The sequence below is a fragment of the Anarhichas minor genome, unplaced genomic scaffold (assembly GCF_050575085.1).
Source record: "Anarhichas minor isolate MPS153535 unplaced genomic scaffold, ASM5057508v1 ptg000040l, whole genome shotgun sequence".
Classification (NCBI taxonomy): Eukaryota; Metazoa; Chordata; class Actinopteri; order Perciformes; family Anarhichadidae; genus Anarhichas; species Anarhichas minor.
In genome coordinates, this window is record NW_027466486.1 from 1,019,923 (window position 1) to 1,047,682 (window position 27,760).

General features: G+C 44.1%; 1 protein-coding gene across 1 annotated transcript; it reads left to right on the forward strand.

The window, feature by feature from the left end:
- Positions 1-2,467: 2,467 nt before the first annotated feature.
- On the forward strand, positions 2,468-26,373 carry plekhh1 (pleckstrin homology domain containing, family H (with MyTH4 domain) member 1). Its single transcript, XM_076108260.1, has 29 exons — positions 2,468-2,614; positions 9,073-9,135; positions 9,866-10,015; positions 10,103-10,186; positions 10,513-10,594; positions 11,218-11,400; positions 11,823-12,565; positions 13,234-13,312; positions 14,440-14,531; positions 14,690-14,837; positions 15,357-15,493; positions 15,616-15,726; positions 15,982-16,068; positions 16,501-16,659; positions 18,097-18,177; positions 18,458-18,637; positions 18,732-18,843; positions 19,843-19,955; positions 21,342-21,518; positions 21,714-21,811; positions 21,916-22,093; positions 22,911-23,066; positions 23,474-23,571; positions 23,785-23,926; positions 24,027-24,169; positions 24,405-24,534; positions 24,803-24,886; positions 25,477-25,623; positions 26,221-26,373. Exons 1-29 carry the CDS (start codon positions 2,468-2,470, stop codon positions 26,371-26,373), a joined length of 4,257 nt encoding a protein of 1,418 aa, XP_075964375.1.
- The last annotated feature ends 1,387 nt before the right edge of the window (positions 26,374-27,760 follow it).

Here is a 27,760-nt window from a genome sequence, read left to right on the forward strand (position 1 = left end):
GCAAGCGCTGAAGAGTTACGGCCGGCCCGGGGAGTGTGCGTTTGAATACGTGGTTGAAGTCAATGGAAGGACTGACTTGAGATCTGTTCTTGTGCTGCTTGCATCCTCTGAGTAAAGGTGCAGCCAAGCAATCTGCTGTTGCAACAGCCAGACAGAGACACCACACACTGTCCCCGTCCTGAAAATGTTATAACAATCTCTGATAGCTTCCACATTTTGGACAAAAACTCTCCTCGCCGGATATCGAATCTCACTCAGTCCGAGGAATAATGCAGTATAACTGTCAGCGTAGTCAATGGAAAGCAGTTGACGGCGATGGCAGCCGTAGAATCGGCCCTGCTGGGATCGTTGCGGTGGCGTTTCCATTCAGTCGTCCTCCCCACTGTTTGCTCTGGCGGCGGCTGCGTGCAATTTCTCGCAGCTTAAGATGGAAGTAAAGAAGCACCCAGGGCCTCCGTGTCTGTCTGCAGCCAGGAGAGGAGTCACCATTCTGGGCTTCCCATCATGCACCTCACACTCTGGGTGGCCGGGTGTTACCAAACAGAAGATCCTGGAAGGCTTCTTTTTGTTGTCTTGGCTCGCCCCCCCCCCCCTCCTCTTCCTCCCACCTGAATATCTCCAGCTTTGGCGTAATATGTCAGACAGAGATGCTGCAGAAGAGAATCAGATCGCACAGTAGACTCGGTGGAAAACTGTCTTCTGCGTTTCTATAAACCGTCCCACAATGCAGGGTTAAGCTCAATGCAAAAGGAGGAAATGACTCTAGTGTAAATGTTAACAGTAACAAAAGCTACGTTACTTCCAAACACACGGTCAGAATGACCTCATTGTTGCAGAGAGGAACCTTTTCTTAACCTCTGGTTGCCTTTCGTCTTCATCCTTCTCAGTAGAAAGTTGAACTTTAGTGCTTATTAGTCGGTTGGGTTTGTGGCACAGTTTGAACAACCCCCCTTATGTTCAAAAAAGCAGCGAGTGCTGAAGGAATTGTCCCGGGTAGAATTAGCATGGCGTTGCAGAGAGTGTTTAACCATTAAATGGCTTGTTTGCACCCAGCTGTTTTAGCTCCTGGAGGAGGGCCTGGACTCGTCCGTCCCTGATTGGCCCAGCAGGGCTTATTCTAGCAGCCTGATTTCTCCGCTTTCCCATGCCGGCGTCCCACTTTACTTGACCTTCATACCCCCCCATTCTGCCCCCGGAGAGAGAGAGAGCGAGTGAGAGACGTCGGTAGATGAACCTTGCCTGGTTACAGCGGTCGGCTGGCGAAACCTCCATATGCAAGACTTCTGTAATTTGTTTGCTAAGCCTGTATTTATGAGCATGCTAATTGCAGGGAGCGCCGTGGTGCAGCTATAGTTGCCGGACTTTGAACGTCTGCTGTTCTGCTGTCGGTGTCTGGCTGCACTTTGAGTCTGTCTGTCTGTGAATAATGCTTCACTTTTTAACTTCAAACTCCTTTTGAACCTATTTTCATTTTTCCTGAATGAAATGGAAAATCTCAAATCATCACATGGCCCAAAGCTGATTGTTTACGGCTACTTTTATCTCAAGATAATCAGACTTGTATTGAGTAACGCAGTCGGACCTTAACCTTTTGTGAATGAGTATCGGCCCGGAGAAAAAATAACCACCAGTCAATCCTCCTCAGGTAAAAATAACCTCAGAGCCCCAGTTTCCCACATTCAGCACTCGGGCCATTCATTCTCACACATTCTTTCCTCCTTTCTTTGCCGAGGCGAGCTGACGGCCCCCCCCCCCCTCTCTAGCTGTGATGGGACTGTCATGCAGAAAGACACTATTGTGCTGCGCAGGATCCCGTTTCACTCTTGCCTTGTAATTAAGAAGGGATTGCATGGCTAGGGAGTTGTGGGTGGGGAGAGACCGGGGGAATGGGTTAGTAGGTAATTTGGCTAAAAAGCAGAGTGCTGACCTGCTTTGTAGCTGGCAGGCCTGGGAGCCGGCACGCATGAACCCAACTCCCCCACTGACACAGAGCCTCCCTGCTGAGGTTTTGTTCAGTGTGTGTGGGCATGTGGAGAGACTGCAGACGAAAGAGTTTAGTTTCAGGTGAATGTGTGTGTGCTCTCCTTGTGGTTATGTGTCACAGAGCAACACAGAAAGTAAGAGGAAGCTTTCGTTGGACTCGTGTCGCTGTGGACTCATCGTTGCTTTGCTCACATTAACTCCCTGAATCATGGGAAGTGCGGTCAACAAAGAGCATTTATAGGGGTTGAATCACGCTCCTCTGCTCTTGGGCTGTAAACGAAAGCAGGAGCTGGACTACTTCAGGAAATACCGTCACATGATTACTTTATGTATCCCGTTTGGGCTGATGTGTCATTTGCTGCCTCATAATCGTAAACAGAAAGATATTTAGATTCAAGTTATTAATGAAGCATGTATGAGTAGACTTGTGTTTTCTGTCTTTCAGTGCAGTCCGAGTCCCGAGGCAGAGCTCTGAATCCTCGCCATGGCCGACGTGCTGGAGAGCGGCGGCGGGTCCGGAGACGTCAGAGTGGCCAGCGTGGATTGGCAGAAACGCTGCATCGCTCTGGAGATGCAGCTGCTGAGGTTCCGGCTCCAGGCCGGGAAAATCCGAGAGCTGCTGGCAGAGAAAGTAAGAGAGAAAATCATCGTGGTTACTTCTGGAGCCAGATGCAGCAACTCTTCACGAGTTCAAACTAAGCATATATAATGTAGGTGCTTACCAAGTGGAGATTTAAGCATTAATAGATTAACAGGCACACAACTGGCACACCACCTACCAAATATTTACACCCAGAAACTGCCAGGAGTAACTGTTGTGTAGCAAACTAAGAAGGTCAGAGGGAATATGCACGATATACTGTATCTGACCTGGAACTTGATCAGAATACTGTTTCTTGATCATTTAAACTGGCAAGATTTGGGAAAGATATGTAGATGAAGATGTCCCCTATCAGACTCAAACCGGGGCGCTGCAGACCACGCATGGTCTAAAACCATGAGGGCATTCCAAAGTCGATTACCAGTTTGAAACCAAATAATTGATTTATGAGTAGCTGCAGCAACTCAATCATGACGAGAGTCATTTATGACTTACCTCAAAACTCTCAAGTCTGTGTAAGAAGAGCAGCCAAGATGTCATTTTCAGGGAGTCTACCTCCAGCCTTCTCCTGGATGAGGACAACGTTCCCGAGAGAGATGGGAAATGTAGTTTTTCCAGAGTGTACTGAGTCCAGGTCAAAACCTGAGCTCAGCCACTAATCAGAGAAACGGTAACAAAAGCTTGAGACTGGAGCTGACGATCAGAACACAGATTGACCTGCACATTTAAAGCTCTCTCTCTCTCTTTGTTGCCATTGTAACAAACAACCAGTACACCTTGCAGGTTTATCATAAAACACTTCAATTAATGGGGTATAATGTTCAGAAACACTTTGATAAGGACAGAAAGATAAGAGTGACCTGGAGTAAGATTTATTCATCTTTAACTTCAGCATGTGTCACATGTCTGAGCTGACGATTGTACCGGACTGTGATTGGGCACAAATAATGTAAAATGAACTGAATCTGTGGCTGTTGAAACTGCCGAACTCCTGCGGAAATGAGTCCACTCTCATCTGGTCCAAATATCTTGTGGCGTGGATTATTTTTGATTTATTTTTTCGTCATCCTCTTCTCCTGGCAGTGTTTTTAACTGTTTTATGCACGAAGATACAATTAAAGCAAGTGAATCAGTTAGAAACACAGGTTTGGATGACTGTTTGTTTATGTGTGTGCACAAAGACAGATGGGATTACTCATTTTATTTGGTAAACAGTTGCTCTACTCATTCCGTGTCATCAGAGGTTGGATACAGTTTCAGCCAAGATGAATATTTAACATTTAACTCATCACTGCTGGTGCTTCCTCTCAAGTCGGGGGGGAATAACCGCCGTCCGCCGGCCAAATGCTGGTGAAGCGGTGGCTGTTGTAAAGCCTGACTACCAGACACTTTGTAAAGTAATCAGCTGTCATCGGGAGATTCAGCTCCATTCTGAAGAGTTGTTGGTAAAAGAGTGGAAGTGTTTGGATTAGAGCGAGGAGTGAGTGAGTGAAAAACGGTTCTCCTGTCTTGACCTTTCTGCAGTCTTCAGATGGTTCTCTTCTACAGCTTTACGAGTTGCCGTCTTTTATGGACTCAAATGGCTCGAAGCTGCTTTTGTTTGGAGTGTCACTGTGGTTCGCTTTCTGCTTCATCTCTAATTCTGGAGTGCGCGAGTGGTTCGTTCAGTCTGTCAACAGGATGTTTACAATCCAAACATAACCCATGCGTCTGATAAGAGCAGGATGACTCCCTGCTGTGTCCTCTGTCAGGTTCTGTCAGACCTCCAGCCAGTCTGTGAGATCCCAAACAACACACACACACACACACACACACGCACACGCACTTACTAACATTAAGTCATTAAAAGTTCCTCTTTCTTATTGCCTATCTGTAAAACATTACAAAATGATTCATGAAAGGATACGTCTCGTGATCAAATACATTTTTCTTATTGCCAGCAATCCCACAAAACTAACAGTTGATCCTACAAACAAGTGGTCTGTTTAGCTCAAATAATGTTGCTTATTCCTTTGTGCTTTAGAGCTCCATTGTTTTACCTCTAAGGGCCACATCATTGCAGTGGCTGACTTTCCCGTCATCAAGATGAACATGTAGCCAGGTCACACATCTCTAACTCATCTCGCATGTCTCCGTTTTCTTCATCAAGTCAAACCAGCATCAGAATCAGGTTTATTGCCAAGTAGGTTCTTCAGATGATGATTAAGATGAAAAATCTTAATACAAAAAATACAAATATGAAAAGGATATGATCAGAAACACTATGACAGATATGTACAATGTCAATAAGTCTGGTTTTGTGCTCATTGATGGCCGGTTTCAACCGATTGGAGAAGCGATCAACCAATCAGAACTTTGCAGGCTTACTCAGCCCTTTTTTTAAATGATAGTATATGTGTGAGCTGCTTTTAAAGATGGCCGTCTTCAGAAGGACAGAACAGGCTTAGTGTGTGTCAGTGTGGAAGTCAGCATGTAATGATACAGTAGGTGGATTGATTGCTAACGCAATGCTGGTTCTGGTCTTTTTTCAGGATCTGTTGACAGTAAGAAACATATCTAATAATGCCAGCCTCATCCCTTAACCACCAATACAGACATAGTTACAACGTGCCTAGCCTTATTAGGAAGTGGTACCCACATTCACACATACACACTTGTACAAACGCAGCGTTTGAACATACACATGTTAGCTTTTCATTTCAGCCATGATGCCAAAAATAGAGGGGAGGTCGAGTTTTGTTAAATGTTCTCTTTTGGGCATTTGGCTAGAAAATAGGCTAATTAATCTCTAAGTTTTTCTTTCACTCCTTCTCTCATACACACACACACACACACACACACACACATGCATACACACTCTGACACACACTCACACAAAGACACACAGCGCTGAGCGGGGTTTAAGTGGAGGCCCGTGCTGCTGACTGTGTTTTTTTCAGTTGGGGGGGGGGGGGGTTTGCTGAGTGACTACGATGGCGTCATGTTATTACTGTTTGGAAAGTCTGCTTCGCGATCTTCATCTCCTCTTTTGCCAAGTTAGGAGTGTTTAACGCATTGACCCACTTTGCTATGGAAAAACATGGAGGAGGAGAAAAAAAAGGAAAAACAAGTTGAGGTGGGTGCCTGTGACATGGCATTTATCCCCCCCAGAGGCTGAGTGTGTGAGCGAGGGAGAAGAGAGGGAAGGAGATGCCCCATATGCCTTGTGAGGAGTTTAACAGGCAAGTTCTCCATTTAAGAGTTTTTACTGTGGAATAGAAAAGTGCAAACGACGGCGGTCAGCTGGTGGACCAAAAAAACCAGAAACGTCTTCATGCAGAAAGAACTGGAAAGGTGACACAGAAACAACTTTATAATTAGAAATAAATAATTTGGCCTCAAACATTTTAGTCCCAGTACAGTACCAAATCAAAACATCCAGTGAATCAATAACTTGTTCAGAGGATTTCTTTTATTGGATTGTTTTTCCACGTTAAGGTTTCCTTCCACTGCTTGGATCATCTAATATTGGACACATTGGATGAATCTCCTCCATAACGCTCACGTGTCTTGAGGAGCAAAACACTGCTGTTTGACTCTGTCTGCAGAAAGGTCGCCAGGTTCATGTGTGTGTGTATAAACATTTATTTTGGTGAGAGGATTTGTTTGGATCAGCTTCTCATTAGAAGTTCAACTGTCTTAATCTGCTTTTCATTATAAGGTTTTTCTTATTTATGTTTTAGGAAAAGTTTAGAGCTGGATTTCTTGTGAGGTTTTATGATTTTTGTCTTGTGTTTTAGTTTGTTTTTTAATAACCGCTTTATCAGCTTTCTGTTATTTGTCTGCATATATATTTAATGATTAAAGTGGATTCAATAGATAATCACTGAGGCCTTAGTCATCATAGTATCGTCACACTCGTCTCTAGTCTTCTTTCTCTTCTGCGTGATCTGTCCATCAGATTGAGCTGTAGTCATTGCTAACCATCAGCTGGACTCAACGGTTAACGATTAAAGTCCAGAGCACTCAATGAATTGATATTTAGTTTCTGACAGGGAACAGTTGTTTGGCTGTGACGGATCTGTTTGCTGTCTCTGGAGCAGATGATCTGTTGTCTGTAGCCGGCTCTCATCTATATTTTTAGTCCCTCTGGAATCCATACTAAGATTATTATGCAAATACCTGAGCAGAAACACTATATTTAATAATATTTTTTTGTTAAGAGGCATAAAGTGGAAGATGAGGCTGGTGATGTTCTATGTTTTTGTTTCAGTCAGTAAATCCCATGAAAAGGACCAAAACCAACAAGGCATTAGTGTGTCTCACCTCTTTCCAGGATGTCTGTGACTCTCAGCCCTAAGCCCATTCATTTCTAATGAAGATTCAAAATCTTTAAAAATGGGTCACAGATAAATGCTTTCATTTTTATGAATGGCTAAATAACTTCCCAGCGGGACACTGTGGTTTTTAGCAAACAAGAATGAATTTGTTGGAGACTTTTTGTGGTGCTCTATTGATTATTTACGGATCCAGGTAACAAATAAACTACAGTAATGATTATAACTTTATTTATAATGATATTGGTAATTACTCAATTTATATAACACCTTCAAAAACTGAGTTTACAAAGTGATTTGACAGCGAAAGCATTGTGAAAGCAGAATATAATATAATAAGGATGCAATACAACAACAGAAAGCAAGACAGTAAATAGATAAAACAATAAAAAAAATGTAATACAATGAAAAAGAAAACACAATAAAAGCAAAAAAAATATAGATTTGTTGACAGTAAGAAAAATACATGAGGAGATCTTTAAGCCTGTGATGGATGCAAGTCAAACTGCTAATACAAAGCTTTACGAAACATGACTCCCACCTCGCTCATTTTCAGCCTTCTCAGCAGCAGGAGCTAGTGAGTTGCACTGTGGCCTGACAGATGCTGGATTGCAGACATAGTTGTCTCACGCCTGCTCAGCAACTAAGGCCTCAACAGTTGGACTCTGCTGTAAACAGACGGACAGATACAGTCTGTGTCCATATCTGATAGTCTGTCACCATCAGGTCACCCATATTCCCAACCAGGGGTAGCTGGAAGTAGCCCAGCTAATTTGAAAACATAAAAATTTCCATTTTTACTATAAAATATGAATTTGCATTTTGAGTCAGCTGTAACCTGAACACAACCTGCTGCAGTTAGTTCATAAAGATATGTTTGCAAGCGAGCAAAGAAGTCTAAACGGCTAAAAACAGCTAAATGTAGCAAAAAATAATGGATAATAATAATTTAGAGTTCAAATCGTTAGCTGGAATGAGATCATCTGACAGGGCTGTGTGGTTACGTCCAATGATATAGGCGGCTGATGACCGTCTCTCCCATCTGTTCTACATTGTGACTTCTTACTTACTTTATACTCACCTGAAGTGCTTGCCTTCATCTCCTATTTATTGTTTTCGAATGAAGAACAAAGTACCGTTTGCTCTGCGGCTCAAGCCCGGTAAAGCCTTTGACTCACGCTGAAGGCTATGGACCTTGAGGTGAGGAGTCATCCAACCACCAACCGTCCACGTTCGCTCTGGCTTCAGTGAGTGTTAATCTGGCCGCGAGGAAGCGTTCAAATGCTGCGAGTGGTGGATTCTGGGAATCAAGGGGGCCTTTTTTATGGAGCTGACGAGAGGCGAGAAAGAAACAAAGGGAAGGGAAACAAAGATGACGGGAGGAATTTGAATGCATCTCTCAAGCAGAGTGAATCCATTAGTATGTGTGTTCTTCTTTCACCTGGGTCACTGAACTCAGAAGAAAGGGAGTCCTGTGTTGAACTGTGTGTGTGTGTGTTGCTGAGAGAGAGGGTACTTGCAGATGTGTGCGTACTTGCAGTGTTTGCCTTTGAAAGCATGAGTGTGCATGCTTGCACAGAAGGTGACGTAAGCTTGTGCACACACGCGTAGTAGCATTCTTCTAGTACGCTGTTGTTTGACCAGCGGTAAGAAGACGTTCAGCCTCCTCTCAGGGCCTCCGTGCCCTTCTGCTTAAAGCGCCGCTCCGTGTTCGACAGTCAGTTATTTGATTTTTACAGAAGACTACCCTTCCTGTGCTGCTCCTTCTTCTCCGACTGGCTGATGCTTGACCGTCTTTCCTTCGCACCGATTTCATATTTTCATCTTTCTCTCTCTCATCCACTTTTATTGTTACAAGATTTTTTGTAATTAGGAATGTGTTCCTTGTTAAAGCCTCCCATTATATTAATCTTTTAAATGTCTTCCCTATGGCAACAAGGATTAAAAGTGTGTGCGTGTGTCTGTGTGTGTTTGTGTAGTCGTCTGGCTTGGTGGTCTATCTGTCTAATCGGGCCTTTTGTGGCAGGTTATGGGATGTGTATTGCCAGAACCTGTCGTTCTGGTCTGTGGGGGGGGGGGGTTTCTTTCCTTAAATTAGATGTAACTCCTGAAGATTAGCTGATGTTTGATGTGTTAAAAACCACAGTAACCTCTTTTGTCTCTCTTTTCCAGATGCTGGAGCTGGAGCAGAGGGTGACCGAGGCTGACCAGCGGGCTGAGAGTGCTGAGAAACAGGTCGAGAAGCACTTCTCCCCCTATACAGCTTTTACATCTTGGGACATATTGAAGGATAACTCCACAACATCAACCAACTACAGTCCAACAGGGCAAGAAAAACATCAGGGCTCGACAGTAACAGTTGTCAAGTTGCACTGACAACCATTTTGAGAAATTGGCAACCAATTCGGCAACCTCTTTTTACCATATACATAAATAGGGACAGCAAACTGTAAAAGGTGCACCCCAAACTAAATACATTTTTAGTAATTGTTGCCTTAGTGATATTTAAAATATTGGCGTTACAGTCAGAAAGTTAGAGTTGCGCCCTGACAAGCCATCATATAATCTCACAGGTTTTAAACAGCTAAACTGTTTGTCAAAAAGTCACTTAGTCCTTTGGATTTTGTGGACTTTTTTGTGGACTCTTAACCAGTAAGAAGGAGTCAACCTTTGATGGGGCTTCACCAAAGGATAGGAAACCTCCGACAGTGCACATCCCTCATTCTCTGTCTCTTTAGCTGTTGTTTTTAATCTCCCATTTGCTGTCATTACTGGTCTTCCAGGTGTTTTCTGTAGGTGGTAATTTAATGGTGCCCTTTCTTTAAAAACAAGAAATACCTGAGGGCTGAGACAGATTCTTCTTGTCAGAGTTGGCAAAAGTGTTTCCTTCTGGTGCCTGTCAAAACTAAGCGGACCATGCGAATTTAAGCTTTCTTTTCTCACTCCTCTAATTATGCATTTTCAGATCCACGTCATGGAAGAAAAGTTGAAGTCTGCAAACATACAAACCAGCGAAACGGAGAGTTCGTTGTACAGAAGGTATCAAGACCTGACCAATCGGGTTCAAGAAAAAGATGCCGTGATAAAGATATTAGAGGTGCAGCTGGAAAAACAGGTATGGACGGAGCAGATAAAGACCAGAAATGTCCATTTATGTTCATAAAATGTAGGTTGCAATAATCCCTGTTTTCTCTGACTACAGATCTTAGTCAGAGCCCAGGAGGCAAAAAATATTGAGGAGAAGGCTGCCAAGATTAAAGACTGGGTCACCTTTAAGCTTAAAGAGGTAAGCTCACACATGCAGAGATACAACACGCATTCTAGTAAGAGCCTCTGGGAAACACCTCACTCTGCTGAGAGACATCACCTGTGGCAACAGGAGATGCTTGTGATTGTACGTGTATCATCTACAGCTGTTTATACACAGGCAGATCATTTAAAAATGCCTATTTATCAAATGTATCTCTGTAATTAAGACATAACACTCACAATATCAGCTTTAAACTCAGGTACTCCAAAACTGCCTTATTTAATTGGTTTTACAGTTGTCATTTAAGATATATATACTGTATGTATACAGTATATATGTATATATATGTGGTTTTTCTGCAGATGGAGCAAGAGAACCAGCTGCTGAAAATGGCCAACCTGAAGCAGACAGAACAGATAATGTTGCTGCAGGACAAACTGCAAGGTGAATACCAACAGAAGCAATGACATTTAAAACGAATTAAAGGCTGTAATGTAAATAATGTCTTATTTCATGTCTTTTTAGGCTTATTATTTTATCCCCAAAACAAATCATTGCCACAGTCCCTACTAAATATCCCAAAAAAATGCAGATACTGCACTTTTTCTTTGGATGATTTTCATGAAGTGCGGCATTTACAAACTAAATGTTTCCTCTTTTAGCTTTCTCATCTATTTCTCACTAGTTTATTTAAGAAAGTAAACATTGATTATTACAATCCAACATTAATGTTAAATTAATACAACTAATTCATTTACAGTTTAATACATTAAAATGTGATGTACTGGTAGTACATAGTACATAGTAGTAGTGCCATAGCATCAGATTAGAATTCATAAAGTAGATGTAATGATTTGATTTACATGAATGTATACATTGCTATATTCAGGCATTGCATTGTATTTGTTGATCATAATATTATCAGTATTGTATAAGTATTTTGTCAGCAGTAGAACAGTAAAAGGTCGTGTAGACAATTAGGGAATTAATGTATCTGATAGAGTGTATTGGAGCCAGAGCTCCAGTGGGAAAGAGGCTGAGTTACTGGTGGTGTCTTTCTGCTCCAGCTCTCTTAGAGAAACCTGCATCCTCTGGATCTCCTGCCACCTCCCCTGTAATGGATACCCACCTGGTACCCGGCAGTCCGCTGTTTCCTCCCAGCTGCCCCGGCACTCCACCTGCCCAAGATGACAGCTGGAGACAGGCAGGTCCCAGAGGGGCCGCCTCTAATATCAAGACCTCGCAGACAGGTGAGCTTCATTTGTATTATCCTGGGATGGGAAGCAGGAAGCTTTTGAAGCAAAGACCGTGTTCCTTAATTCAAGTCTGGCTGATCACGTAACTGGAACAGAACCGGCAGTGATGGACGGATTGGTAGCCCCACCAGCATCCAGTCTGCAACCATTATTTCCAAAACTACTGGGATAGTGTGTTTATATTACATTATATACATTATTGTGAATTATAACTTTTGTCATGTTTTTAACATGTTTGTCATTAGTTTAAATAAGTGGCAAACGTAAAGAAATAGAAATAAAGTGGCAATCCGGTGGCAACATCTGGGGGGGAAATTCTGCTTTTTTATTAAATGGACTGCGAAGCAAAAATGCGGTTCATTGTTTTCCTATGTGGTATGAAGGCTTCCTCAATTGTTAATAATTTGTCTCCTCAGATGTGAAAAGGGCTCCTGAACAGTCCAGCAAGGGGATTTGTCTCGGAGACCTTGGAGCTCTCTCTCAGGGTCGGAGCAGGGAGGGTCCCAGCAGCCCAGTTTCCATAAGTGGACCAGAGCTCCCAGTGGGCCCAGAGGGTCTGTCAGGGTGCTCTGACAGAGACAACTCCTCCGATGAGCTCAACAGCAAGTTCCGCTCCCAGTGCCTTCACTCGTCCTCTTCCTCCTCTTCTTCCTCCTCAGCCTACGAGATGGCCCACGGACCGAGCTCCTTGGAGTCGTCCCTCAGGATAACACCCAAAAGCCCGCACCTGTCGCGCTCCCCCTCCACTAACAACCCCTTCCCGAATCCTTCAGTTCACCAGTCAGGCACCAGCATGACGCTCCCCAAAGTACGGACTCCGCTCACCCCGAGAGACAGCATCCAGCTGGTCAAGAAGCATTACAGCCAGCCGCAGCCCAGCCTGGACAGACTCCACCACCTCAACGTTAACATAGACATCATGACCCCGTCCTCCACTTCCTCCACCCTCAAGAGCACAGGCACCGCCACCTCGCCCTTCTCGCAGGTCGTGGAAGAAACAGACATTGACGATGGGCTTCTTGACAGCATGGACGGCGTGGTGGAGGGGTCGGGGTCAGAGGAGCCATGCCGGAATGGAGTCTCCTTAGTGGGACTACCAGAAGAACTGGAGCAGCTAGATCCACCACCAACGCCCCCATTACACCGCTTCCCTTCATGGGTATGAGAGACCAGTATTATCTAGTCAACTCCTGCTCCCTCTCTTATTTTATGCTGTTAAAGTCCTACCTACAAGCACGAGCAATTCTATTGGATCCATCATCTTTTTTGATTCAATTACTTCCCAAGGCCCAGGACTCTTTAAAACCATTGGAGGAACAGTTTGACATTTTGGGAAAATACGCTTATTTGTTTTCTTGTGGAGAATTACATAAGGGATGATACCAATCTCATGTCTGTATGGTAAACATGAAGCTACCACCAGCAGTTGGTTAGCGTAGCTTAGCACAAAGAATGGAAACAGAGGGAAACAGTTAGCTAAAATCATAATTTACATGTTACATCTGGTTTGTTTAATCTGCACACAAACTGAAGTGTAAAACCAACATTTTCCGGCGGGCTATTTATGTGACTATTTTTTTGACCAGTTGCCAAGTCAGGCTAGCTGTTTCCCTGTTTTAAGTCTTTGTGCTAAGCTAACCAGCTGCTAGCGGTGTAACTTCATCGAACTCTTGGCAAATAAGTGTATTCCTGAAAATGTCAAACTATTCATTTAATAATGTGAACAGCAAAGATCTCAATGCCAACTTGTTGTACTGTCTAAAGGTGTTTATAATGAATGTTCGAGTGGAGTGAAGAGGAATATTCCTGACTTTGTTCTCTCTGCAGGAGAGCCGGATCTACGCTGTGGCAAAGTCAGGAATGAGAGTATCAGAGGCCGGTCCTGGAGCCAGGGGCCCCGGACGAGGTGAGCGCCCTGCAGACAACTAGCCATCCTCTCCTTCTTCACTAACATCCGCTGTTCTTCTACATCCATTGATATTCAGTGTGATGCAGAGAGGAAGACAGCGGCAACGTCTAACCCTGTGTGTGTGCCTGTCTGTCTGCATGAGCCTGGGGGGGTGTAGAGGATGAGTCATTACTGTGAGGTGACACGTCATTCAGCCGATGCTAAAGCTGCTGTGGAGCTGTGTGGTTGGTTTGGATCTGTCATTGCCACCTTTGATGTCACTTCCTCTGGCCCACGGGCTCCACACACCTGTACAGGTGTGAGCTCCTCTTCCCTGTTCTTTTTTTTAAAGAGCCGAGGAAGAGCGTAACACCGGTGAGGTTTAGAGTGGTTGCTTTTTAATCAGCTGCGATGAAAGGACGTGGTCTGGGCGTAATTACTGCTTTGCTTTCTGTCCCAACATCATCCATTTTGTCAGGATGCAGACAGCGAGGTTTGACAGCACTACGACTATTGAATTTCCTGACTTCCAGGGCGATGAAGCTGAATGCCAAGTGGCTGTTGTGGATGAAGTCATAGCTTACTCAGCGTATTCAGCTTGCTCTCGAGTTTGCGCCTTTAGGTGCATCTGTTGTTGGAGCATTTAGATCTCTGGCAGAATGAATATCATGGACCACTTCTTGAGAAGCATATGGTCTTGGCTCTAATTGTATATGAAAGATCATGTATCATTTATCATGTAATATGTGTATTTATATATGAAGGCTTATATAGCGATGGATGTGGCTAGCTTATGTTGCTAAATTAAAACAAGACAATGTCACCTATAAAAGAACAAACAACGGTATGCACCATAGTTCAAATCCATACGCTACAGACCATAATAACCTCATGGTGGCTAATGTTACTTATAGATATTTAGAGAGTGAGTTTACAGACTTTATTACTCTTGAGTCCTTGTGCTGCTGTTACAGCATGTTCTAGCGTTGGCATTTTTCTGTAATTGTCATTTGTGGCAGCTGTTAAGTAAAAGTGACATAATCTAAATTATGTAAATGTTGCATTGGCCCTCCATCTACATGTCCATAATTAAATAAACATTGTGTCAAATAAATTCTAAATTATCTTCCTGTGTATGTTTGCAGGTTCCAACTTACCCCAATACCCAGCGGCAGGTCCGTTCCCCCAGTTGATCTATAAGAATATCAATGTACCAGTCTATACCACACTGAAAGGGGTGAGTGACAGTTTACTTCTTATTACTGTGCTTCACTTTTGACACAGCTTGTCAGCTAAACATCAAACTAGTTATCATTTGAACTGGCATTAAATTAGGTGGTGTTTTATTTTTCACTACTCTTTCAAATGTGTGTTTTTTTTTTTTTTTTTTTTTAGAAAGCCACTCAGATCAGCAGTGTACCTCTTCCTGATGACGACTCTGGGTCTGAGGACGACAGCAGCTCTCTGGCCAGTTTACGGACCTCCACAGTGTTCCCGGACAAGAAGGGCAGCGTCCCGGGGAGCCCGCGTGCCGTCAAGAGAGGTGAAGACGACGCATTACAGCGCAGACAGGACTTTAAGGAAGTTTAAGATAGTCCATGCATTTTGGTTCCAGTGTTGTATCAGCCTAAAGGTAGGACCAGAGTATTGAGCATGTACTGTGGTACTTAGGGTTGTCAATGTACAGCAACACTAAAAAAAGGATTTATGATAAATGTCAGGAGGAGCACCATTCTGCCCCAACATTTACCAAAGGCAGCGGCTTGTCTGCTCACCAGAATGGTATGCAGCTGCGAGAAGCTGCATTGTAAGTACGGAAAGTACCCAGAAACATTAGAAATCATTAACTGAAGTAGAAGTAGGTGATGCAGCTTAAGGGAAAACACTCAGTGGCTACAGATAGTCACCACTCAATGCAAAATACCTGCTTGAATACATTGAACACAACGTACTGATGAAATCAAACAGTGATCTCAGAGTCTGGGTTTCCCATTTAAGAGCCTTCTGCCTTGAACCTTGAACCTCCTGTTGCTTGCTGGCTCTCAATCAACTGTTTCCCCAGGTGTGTCCATGTCCTCCATCAGCTCAGAGAGTGATTATGCCATTCCTCCTGACGCCTACTCCCTGGACAGCGACTACTCCGAACCGGAACATAAAGTCCAGCGAACCTCCTCCTATTCCTGCGAGAGCACCGGGCCTGTGAGTGGAGTCCTGCGTTTTTATAGTCTCTACAGACAAAATGTAATGATAAGGAATTTGTCAAATCCTGTATGAGTCAGTCAGTTGTGTTTAAATGACTCCTGTGCTGTTTGTGTCTGTAGGAGATGCTGGAGAAGTCGGGGTACCTGCTGAAGATGGGCAGTCAGGTGAAAGCCTGGAAACGCCGCTGGTTCATCCTGAGGAATGGAGAGATCCTCTACTACAAATCTCCTGTGAGTGAGAGCCTGCCCGCCTGCTTCCTTCTAAGGTTTTGCTGTCTGCACAGAAAACATTGCACGAATATTTCAAAAGTTTGCGTGCAAGACGGCTGCAGTCGAAGGCACGAGCACCATCTTAACACCTCGTCACTAGCAGGGTTGTCAAGTCTGGATTATAAAAAGATGTACGTTACCGCAGTAAAACTTTGTGATGGCATTTGTGATTATAGTTTCTGACAGAAATGAAGATTCTTGTGTGTTTTTCTACAGAGTGACGTGATCAGGAAACCTCAGGGTCAGATTGAGCTGAACTCGTCCTGCTGTATAGTGCGTGGAGAAGGAGCGCAGACGTTTCAAGTGAGTGGTAAACATGTCTGATGTTCTTGGCAAAGGATTCAAACAGTGCTTCACTTTGTGTAAGAAGGAGAGTATTACTCTTATTTACGCTGCACACTGACTATTTCCTTCTACAGGCTATGTAAGGAATTGAAATGGTAGCACATCTTTTTAAGTTCGAAACCTGGACTTGAAAGAAAATTAGAAAAACAGTTGTTAGAGGGCAGATGTAGCTACACACACTCTCTCTTATTATAGCACTGCATCAGCATAGAGTGTTACTGCTGCATGCCAGAGAAGCAGCTTAAAATGACGTCAGGTATAGCATTGGTCTGGAATGCTTTCCTGGCTCTTCGGCAGCTGATTCTGATCTCCTCTGACACGATGATGCTATCTCAGTCGGGCTCGGCTTAGCATTTTTCCCATATTTCTTCCCTTTTTTCGTCTAATCAGCTGATTACAGAGAAGAAGACCTTCTATCTGACCGCCGACTCACCCAACATCCTGGAGGAGTGGATCAGGGTCCTGCAGAACATACTCAAAGTCCAGGCCAGCAGCCCGGTTACTGTGGAGACCACCGCCAAGCCCACCATGAGGGGTTGGCTTACAAAGGTCAGGAGATAGAAGTAGGAGAAGAAGAAGTGGTCGATCAGGTCAATAACCTGAAAACTTATTTTTGCTTACTCGACTACATCAGTATGTCTGTAAGCTAAATGTGAAGCTATACGGCTAGGAGACAATTAGCTCACTTAGCATTAAGACTTAAACAGCTGGCAAAGTATTAGTATGGTATTAATCTTCTCACATATCTCTCAGTAAGAAAGTATTTCTGTATAGTATTAAATATTCATGACATTTTGCAAATACAACAAACAAAACCTCCATAGTTATTACTTTACAGGAGTATAATGCTCAATGCTTTAATATGTTATTAGGCCTCCAACTAATGATTCATTTTATAATCTGACGATTTTTCTTTTGTTAAATTTGTTAAATTTCAGTTTTTTTAGAAAACCAAAAATATTTTCTACCGTTTTACTAATTGATTCATTGTTTCAGCTCAAGTTTCTATTACATCTGGAGTCACACAAACAGTCCTATAGAAATAATTCAACTTTTTGTGTTTGCATGTTTGTATTTACTGAAACAATGCACCTCATTTTGTAGCTGTTTAACTTGCATGTGAAGTAGCCTTACACCCCTACCCCGCTTCCCTTGCATAGATGCAAGAGGTATAGACAAGCCAGACTTTCCCCCCGATGAGGATGCCAGAAATAACAGATTTTCAGGCTAAACGTCCTCTTTCGGACAGATATAGACCCACTGGGGTGGGGAGGGTTTGACGGAGCACTTGAAGTAGATTCTTGAAAACCTCCTTCACGTCGGGACACGGCAGTGAGGCCGAGCTGCTGGAATGCTTGAGAGCTCCTTCCCTTCAAACCCTCCTCTATTCTCTACCTTTCCTTAGCCAAGGCCCGTCGTCTGTTGCTGGAGTTAAGACACTTAAACATCTGACAGGTGTGTGTGATGGGTCTCTGACTGATGACTGACAGCCCGTGTGTCCTCTCACCAAACGCCAACTCCGTCGTCTTTGATCTGCAAGTTATGACGTGATCTCAGTCCAGACGGGGGCTGTTAACCCCGGTGACCCCTATTTAAGGGATGCACAGCTGGCTTTGTGTCGACGGCATCCTTCAGTGAAATCATTGCTTCATTCACATTTCTGAAAGTCTCTGAAAGAAGTCTGTCGCAGAAAGTAATGTGTAATTATCAGCAGCAGCAGCAGAATCACAGCGCGGAAGGACTGTTAACATTTGACAGAAGTCTCTTTACTGTGAAAAAAATAAATAAATAATGATTTGCAAACTTACCTGCACACTCTTGGGACATCTGCTGGTCAGCTGTAGAAATTCCCTGACTGACATCTGTCAAGCTTTTAAAAAACAAAGAATACAAAGTATAGTCCTGCTACGGTTTTATTTAAAAAACAGCCCGATAGTCTTGGAACATTGTCCTGATACTTTCTACGCCGTTGTCTTCTTGTTTCAGGTCAAACATGGACACTCTAAGCTGGTGTGGTGTTCCCTGGTTGGAAAAGTCTTCTACTACTATCGTAATCAGGAAGACAAGGTTAACAAGACTCCCTTCCAACATGCCCTCGCCTGCTTTTAATGTTGTCTTTTGTCTGTGATTATTACCGCCTCACAAATACAGGCTCCTTCCTACACAATGATATGCTTTTCACAAATAGAGGATGGCTGCTTACAGATGTTGCTTAGGCAAGAAAAAGACGGTGTAATTATGTCAATTTAGTAGTTTTGTTTTGTCATTGAACACACTTAAATCTTTAACTAGTTATCACCATCTTTTGTTTGGCTCCCTGTTTGCTGATTTACTTCTTTTCCCTCAGTTGCCTCTGGGTCAGCTGCAGATGCGGGAGGCCTCGGTAAAGGAAGTGGATCGCTCCTGTGATTCAGATGAGGACTACGAGGCAGGCAGTCGAGGTTTCCTCTCCTCCCACTGCACCCTGGTGGTCCAACCAAGAGACCAGAGTCCTACTTACATGCTCATCGGCACCAAGCAGGAGAAGGTAATGTGACAGATTCATGTAATTGAAAAATGTTTTCATGTTTATCCTCAGATTTGGGATTCATTCATTTGTGTTTGCACATGTTTCTACACAGGATGCATGGCTGTATCACCTGACTGTGGCAGCGGGCAGCTGTGCATATTTCAAAGTGGGCACAGAGTGCGAGCAGCTCATTGGTAAACTCCTCGATGCAGAGGGAGACCCAGGTGAGAAAATCCCTGTTCTACAGCAAAGAGGTGTCATTAGTAACTGCATTATTATTAGTGTTTTTATTACAATTGACTACAAATGTACTTTGTGCTAAACTGCACAAAGAAGACATTTTTCAATTGAATATGATACTTTGCGCTCTTATGTCATTTAGAAGTAACTAATTACATATCAAAGTTACTTGTTTTTGTCCAAAATATTCAGCTTAACACAATAAAGCAGCGCTGTCGACAGGATTTTAGAAATACTGAGGTCCAAATTCCCATAATGCAACCCCCACGTCCCCTCTTCTTTTATCATTTGGTTGATTCCTATTTTATTTATTTATTTTTAACTAGTTTTTGTGAATTTTATGAACATCTAAATGCTGTTTTAAGCCTTCTCTGAACTTCCAGGAATCGAGTGTATTGACAGTTGATATACGTATCTGATATATTTGCTCAAATGTTTTCTCATTTGAATCTGAAAAAATGTATTTTATTCTATTTAACACTGATGCGTTGAGCTGTTAAAGGACAGCGATTCTTGGCCTAAAAGTCCCACAAATTTACACAAAAAATACCTTCTGACACAACCTCAGTGTCCTCAGTGGTAGCTATGGCTGGTGACACAAAAATGTCATATTTCATATTTATTGTTACAAAGTACATGAACAATGCTCGTTCTTTGTTGACAACACTGGAGATGTGTTTGTAACACTCACAGTAGATCGACTGTGAGTGTTGCAAACTGGAGGCTTGCTAAGTCTCTCTATAAGTGGATACAACTTTACTCAGTAGCATGCTACATGTTATTTTGATCCAGTGTCTGACGGCCTGAATTCACTCTGCAGACTGTGTTTACGACTGGAGCACTGTGTGTGAATAACTGTCAGCTGTTGAGTCATTACGGTTTTGAAACTCTATCTCGTTTGTGTGTGCGTGCATGTGTTCGCGTGGGTTTCTGTGTGTGTGTGTGTGTGTGTGTGTGTGTGTGTGTGCTTCTTCTTTTCCCAGACTCTGCCTTGTGGAGGAGCGAGGCCTTGAGCTTCTGTAAGGAGGGTCTGCGGTCGCCTCTCACCACTCTGCCCTCTGAAGCTCTGCAGACAGAAGCTCTCAAGCTTTTCAAGGTCAGTGTCTCCTCCTCTCACCCTTCTTTCTGTCCCTCTGGTTCTGTTTCCATTTTCTCATCTCCGCTTCCTTTCATCCCTTTCTCCAAATCTTTCCTTTTCTGTGCAGCTCTCACTGAGAGGGTCTGTTCAAGGCATCATCCGTCCTACTCCAGTTTGTCCCCCCATTATCCCCTCCCACTCCTGGATACGCTCCGTGGCCCTCTTCCCCTCTTCCCTCCTGCTTCTAAACCAGATCAAAGGCTCGAGGATGAGGGCCCCAGCTCATTAAAAGTGTGGAAGAGAGATAATGGCCTTGATTATCTGCTCTGATTGAGGCTAACCGTTCCTCTGGTTTACAGCCAGTGTGGAAGGCGTCCCCTTTAAAGACGAGACATGGGAGGTCAGGGCCTTCGGAGAGTGGCAGCAATGGAAATGGAAGCCACGACACGGGGGAGGAGAAATGGGATCAGAGCAGAACGGGGACCTTGTAGGAAGATCCTTTTCCTCTCTTTTCAACTCTGTAGCCCTGCAGTGCGCCCACCCAGACGCCCCCTCCACTACAGTCACTGCACTAAGGGATAGAAAGTTGAATGGATCGGCCCTCTCTTTGAGCAGCCAGCCCTAAAAAACTGTCACAAAACACACAAAGAAACAGAGTGAATGGAAGTGACACGCTTTTCAAGTCTACGCTCTACTTCCTGCCTTTGAAGTATTAATGAATCTGACAAGGCTGATGAAAACTCTTAAATTGGTTGAAGACTGAGGAGTCTGAAAAGGAAGTGCCCTAAACCTGCATTCTTTCTAATGGCCATAAGGGGGCATCTCATCTGGTTGCAAAAAGAAGTCAGATTTCATAGAGTCTTTACAGCTTTACAGCTTGATGTTCATTTAGTAAATTATGGTCCCATTTAGAGTCAAATAGACCATAAAGCAGGGTATGCTTTGGGGGCGTGGCTACCTTGTGATTGACAGGTTGCTACCACAGCATTGTCTGATCAGGGAGTTGTACACATTCTCGTCTTACAACTTTAACCCTTTCACAGTGTGTTTTCACTTCATGAAAGTTAAGGTCTAACATTGTAACTGTCTAAAAATGTCTTATTCAGCGTTTGGCTGTACTTTGCAAAAAGCCAAGCTGGTGACGACCAAAAACCAAGAAGGTGACGGCCAAAATGCCAAACTCAAGGGTTCAAATCGGCGGTGCAAAAACCCATGGACATACTGCGTGTACTTCTTATATACAGTCTATGATTTAAGACAAAAGATTTAAGACAACTGTCTCAGACAAGAGAACAAATGAGAGAGGAGAAATCCCAGAGATGAATTTGTAGTTTGCTGTGTGTTTGCCTCCACCTGCTGGTAATGCAGTAGAAGTTAATGGCAGAAGTCTTTCCTTCTCTGCAGTCCTGTCAGCTCTTCATCAACGTGCTGGTCGAGTCTCCGTCTGTCGACTACCACACCTCTCTGGCCCAGAATGCATTGCAAGTGTGCCTGACCCACCCGGAGCTGCAGAATGAGGTGTACTGTCAGCTGATCAAGCAGACCAACCGCCGGACGCCACACAACTACTCCCTGACACAGGTCAGCCTGGTGCACACGGAGGACAAAACAGATGCATGTGAAGCGCAAAGTGGTTAAACACAACGAAAAAATGTTGATGACATTACCATGAGAAACCCGGGGTCGTTAACTCGGAATGTGAAGCTGCATTCTTGGCGCAAGTTTTAAAAAAGTATGCATAAAATACGATCCTAATAAAGATTTTTCTTCCTGTAGTGCTGGCAGCTGTTGTCTCTGTGTGTGGCTCTGTTCCTTCCTCAACAACATTTCCTTTGGTACCTGAGACAGTACCTGCAACGCAATGCTGACCCGAGGTGAGGTGCCCAGACCCTGTAGCTGATACATGACTAACTATGATCAGATCTGAGGCAGTTTTTGTGCATTGTTTACATCTTTATCCCCCTTTCGTCCCGCACAGGAGTGAGGTGGGGAAGTATGCAGTGTACTGTCAGAGGTCTGTGGAGAGAACAGTGCAGAATGGAGAGCGGGAGGCCAAACCTTCCCGTATGGAGATCGTCTCCATCCTGCTGAGGAACCCCTACCACCATTCGCTGCCATTCAGCATCCCAGTCCACTTCATGAACAACACCTACCAGGTAACACAAAAGCACAACACGCTGTTGCTGTCTTTGTGGTGACTGTCTTGAAATGCAAAGACAATTTCTAACTCTAGCTGCATCTACCTTTTATAATCATGTCTTATTGATGAGTAGACACCGTTACACCGTCCTCTTTTTAGAAGCAAATCGTCAAATCAGCGAATTTCTCTGCAACTCACTCACTTTAAGGGAGGGAATGTGTGTGTATTATGTTCTACACATTCCAACATGCTCTGCCTAGAGGGAAGGGAACTAACGGCAGCATCAGTTTATTCCTGCAGAAGAGACATGTTGATGTTGCCACTTACAGGCAAAAACAACAACAACAACAACAACTGCCTCAATATTTAGTGTCACCTGCAGGGCCAGTGCCAAAAACACAAAAAACGTCTTTTGGCGGGGATTTGCTATTGAAATATATGCAATCAGAATACTTTTTAAAACGTGAACTCTGTATTTCTAGTGTTTGCTTTGAGATCATCCTGATAGACGATAAAATCACTGCCTTCGTTGTAACTTTCCAGAGTTGCAAAATCCTGTTTCATAAGCGTTTTGGCGCCAACGAGCCCTCGATCTCATGGATCTATTTCTCAAACTGGACTTCCTGGATCACATTTTATTATCTCACTGGGACTTGAAACAAAAATCCCTCTTGCGTCTGCAGTTCTAATCTGCTGCTGCGGTTACTTTTCTCGCTAATAGGTGGCGCAGTTTAGACTGGAAAGGCAGGACGACAATGGCTGGTTCTGGTTCCCGGTGCTCCTCATCAATGAGAATGAGACGTGTCCTTTTTTTCTTCTTTTTCCTCACGTAGGTGGTGGGTTTCGACGGCTCCACCACAGTGGAAGAGTTCCTCAATACGCTGAATCAGAGGATCTGCGTGAGGAGGCCTCAGCTGTCTGGGTTTGCACTCTTCACTGATGATCCGTCTGGCAAAGACCTGGAGCGCTGCCTGCAGCCGTCTGCCAAGGTAAGAGTCTGGGTCACTGAACATAAGTGGATGGAAGAAAAGCTCCACACACCACCGAGGCTTTTGTGGTGCATTTATTCATATCATTTGTCTCACGTTACTTTATATTTTAGGGGATCAACAGTTGGCAGTTAAAGATTATTTTGACAAATTAAGTTTGTCCAAACATTTTGGTGACTTTTGGATTTTTTAGATGCAGTCTTTACCCTGTAATATAATTCCACTCAATCATGATAAAAGTGGTGCTTCCACTTGGTTTTCATTCTGGTTACTGAAACTGAAACCATTAAGTTTAACCAGCCCACCAAAGAAAGTGAACGCACCACATTTATAACTCTGTCGAACAGCTGGAACAGCATGCAGGACTACTCGTCTGACTGGAGACTGACTTGTATCCCTTTTGACAGATCTGTGATGTCATTTCCAAGTGGGAGCAGGCCCTAAAGGAGCTGCATCCTGGGAAAAACGAGGGGACACGGATAGTGCGTCTAACATACAAAAGCAGGTAGGATTTCTGTCGTCACATCTGGGCTCTGCAAAAACACACATTACCTCATTATCTGTCATTACGTGGTCACGGACATTTGTCTCAACCTGCATCACACGATAATAGATGGTGATGTGATGCGTGTTTTGGGGAATCTGTGTGTTCATGATTCCAGCCTCTACCAGGAAAATCATGACGACTTCTTTTTTTTTTTCATTTGTGCATGCACAGGTTGTGTTTCAGATCTCAGGTGAAAGGAGAGACGGACCGAGAGCGCCTCCTGCTGGCGTACCAGCTGAATGACGAGGTTCAGCAAGGCCACTTCCCTGTGAACAAAGAGCTGGCTCTCGAGGTGGCCGCCCTCATGGCACAGGTCTGTAAAGATCATCTCAATTTATAGGATTCAAAATACTCACTGTCAGCAAGGATTGCTATGTTTTAACCTCCTCTTTCTCTTTCTAACCCTCTTCCAGGTTGAACATGGTGACTTGGAGAGACCAGCTGCCTCCTCTCCTACTGGCTCCTCTCAGCCTAAATCTCAGCTGACTCTCCTGCAGGCCTTAGAGCGCTTCTACCCCAAACGCTACAAACAGGACTGCAGCTCAGAGCAGCTCAGGTAAAACAAAGACACTGCTGTTGTGAAAATAAATACTCACTTCTTTTTTTTATTTTTATCTTGAACCCGAAAACCTTATGTCCTCATACAGATTTCTTTGATGTATAAATAAGGTCTGACAAACATAGTGATGGCATTTTGCCATGAACTGATCAGACACAAATACTGCAGGATGTTCTTGTTTGCTATACAGATGAGATTTAAACTTTAACCGATGTTCCCCTTCTCCTCTCAGGGATCTTACTGAGCGTCTGGCCACTAAGTGGTCTATGCTACGTGGGTGCAGTGCACCCGAGTGTGTGAGAATATACCTAACTGTGGCCCGCAAATGGCCCCTATTTGGGGCCAAACTCTTCAGCGCAAAGGTAAGAAAAAAAAGTCCACTTCTCTCCTTGTTTTGCGTTGAATGTTACTTCATGCAGGATGCAGGTTACATTACGTACTTGATTTGAAGTCTTATTGAAAACAAGCACGCTCTCTAGATATGAGCGCTTGAACCCTAACGAGCCCCATCCATGAAGCTTTCAAGCCCAGGCGGGACCAGTCTTAGACCACGAAGAAGACCCAGAGAGGAAGCTGCAATGTTTACGTCACGCCTGTAATACGACCTCTCTTTGTTTCCTCTGTCCACAGCCGCTCCCCCCCTCTCCTGTTGAGCAGAGCCAGGTGTGGCTGGCAGTCAATGAAGATGGATTGTGTGTGCTGGACTATGCAATGGTGAGTTTCAAACAAATACCTCCATCAACACTGTCTCTGCCTTGTGTTGTTACACAAAACATGGAAAGAGAGATCCATGTTTATCTAGAACAAGTATAGAGCTCAAACAGTGACGTCCCTCTTTACAAGTGCAGTGGTGGGCCACAGCTGCAGAGCTTTGTCGACCCGCTGGTCTGGAATGATTTCTATTCTGTGGTGTTTCAAACACCAGAAATCCGCAGGAAAATAAAATGGCCATTCTCCGATTTTCCATTCTTGACCCTGACAGACAGCCGTTCCAACATGGAAACCACGTTAGCTTGGGCTCTGTAATTTTCAGCGGTCCTTGCAGATCCATTTCATTCTTGGTCTGGCGGGCGGTGCTGCTCGTGCGCTTTCATGAACGTCGGAGAGAGAGAGAGAGAGAGAGAGAGAGAGAGAAAACAAAGTGAAAAGTCACGCTTCTTTACACTCAATTTGCCCTTCAAAAAAAAAAAAGAAGCCAAAACCAAAAACGATTTCCCAAAATAATTCCACGCTCTATTTTGGTACCAGCAATAGAATCTGAGAGTGTTCCATGTTTTCACACTGGCAATGCTCTCATTCTTCAGCACACGCTGGTCACACACTCCTACCAGTCTGTGATTACCTTCGGTGGCTGCCGTGATGATTTTATGGTGGTGACAAGCCAGCAGAGGGAGCCTGGAGTCGGGAAGAGGAGCGTGGAGAAGCTGGTCTTTGCGATGGCGAAACCAAAGGTAAGTGTCATGAGTACGTTACTAGAGAGGCATCCCATCACGCATTTAGTGCCTACGAGCTGTTACCTTCAGGCAGACTGTAAAGGGGGCCAACTGGGCTCGTAGATCATCAGTCCCAACCAATATATTGCACCACTGAATAACAGTTGGTGTTGAAGGAGGGGTGGTGGACTCCATCTGACAGGGCTGTGTCAAAAACGGCAACCACTGATGTAAACCACCAGCAGCTGAGGAGTAAAGGAAATGTGGGTAGATGGATCGAATGTTCACGGTGTTGAAGTCGTATAAAGGAGCTCTGACGATAAGGAAGGAAAGTTGAGCTTATTCACGTTCTCCTGTTTCTACATACCCTCACCACCGAGAGCTGATGGAGAAAACAGGTTGTTCCTCTTATTTCAAGTGCAGAAACCTCAATGGAGCACTCAGTCCTGTTACAACTGTGGGTGAAGCTAATGAGAGTAACTCCATCCTCGATAAGCGGATCGTTTTGGGGCGTCTCAGGTTTTCACGTCTTCTGTGAGCCACTCTGGGCCTCCGGCTCCCCAGAATCAAATGAAACATCATATCATGATGTTAAAGCCTGATCTCTTGTCTCAGATACTGGAGCTGACTCTGCTCATGGCCAGCTACATCAACCACTGGAACCCCAGCCTCCCGTCCGCCTCGCTCCAGCCCCTCGGCCACTGGGACGTAGACAGCAAACACTTCCCCGCGATGAACTACACCACCAAGGGCCCCACACTACTGTGAACTGTGCAAGAAACAACACCGTTTAACTACAGGGAGGCTTGATGACAGACGTTCCACGTGGAGTGCGTTGGGTTGCATGTCCGGGTTTTACATTTTTACGCAACAGGTACGAGGAGATTATTTTTTCTTTTTTATGAAGATTTAGATTTAGAAATGTCAGGATCAGGTCTCGTTAGACTATTTATTTCTACAACAAAAGAGTGTTTCAACTCTGCTCTATTTAGATTTAAGGTTTGGAAATTGTATTTTTGAAATACAGAAGTGGTCTGAGGACACATTTACGACCTGCAGTGTGATCCTTTTAGTCGCTGGCCGCTGCTCAGATCTTTGCCTTCATTCTAACATTCATGTTTTCCAGTTTTTCTGTCATAAGCTGTTGCCTTCTGAGAGCTGGTTTGACTGGAATCCAGTGTTGTGTGTCGCTGTCTTTTTTTTTACCACGAATGATCACTCGTAATTGACAATGAACCAGCATTTAAATCCCTTCATGGGGCACTGTGCAATTAGAAAGGGAATGGTATGGCATGTGATACTTTCTAGCATCTTAATTTGATATAATCCACATCTAATATGACTCTAATTTAGAGCGGCAATGAACAATTACTTTCATTATAGATTAATCTGATGATTATTTTCTAAATGAAATGATGAATTGCTTGGCCCATAACATGTCAGAAAATAGAAAAGTTGACATACATATAACAGTCCAAAACCCCCAAAATATTAAAGTTACTGTGAGGAACTTTTAACTGGTTATGAAACCTTCTCAATTGAATACTGATGCCTCTATATGACCTACATAACTAAACAAACCATCAGTGAGAAAACGTCATTCTATATAGTTATTCTTTATGATTGTCATCGTTGCCATCGGGTCAGATTCCGTGCAAAATCTGATGAAATCATGCAGGTTCACCAGAAACTCCTCAGCTCAGACTCCAGCTGGGCCTCCAGCTCGCCGCGGACAGACCCAGATTCTACGACCTGCAGCCTGAGGGGGAAACAGGGAGGAGGAGAGCTCATTGCCAGCCTTCGTCGTCCTCCGGCCAAGCGCAGAACTTCGCCTCGCTGATCCGCCGTTCCCCGCTGCGAGCAAACACTGACACCTGGCTGCTGGAGGCCCAGGCTGTATTGCTGGGCCCGCTGGAGGGAAGGGATGCAGGGGAGAACCAGAACCAGGGCTGAGCGGGGCAGACTCTCAGACCCTGCTGCAGTAAAATGAGAGGTTTTCTAAAGGGAATCGGTTCCTCTGAAACACTACCACGTTTGTCCACAAGGAGCGCCAAAATCAACACAAAATGAAAGTTCCTTGTAGTAACTTTAAGTTTAATATCATCGAAGCTTCTAAAAAGAGAGCAAATATTTGCATTTGAGCAGCTGGAACCAC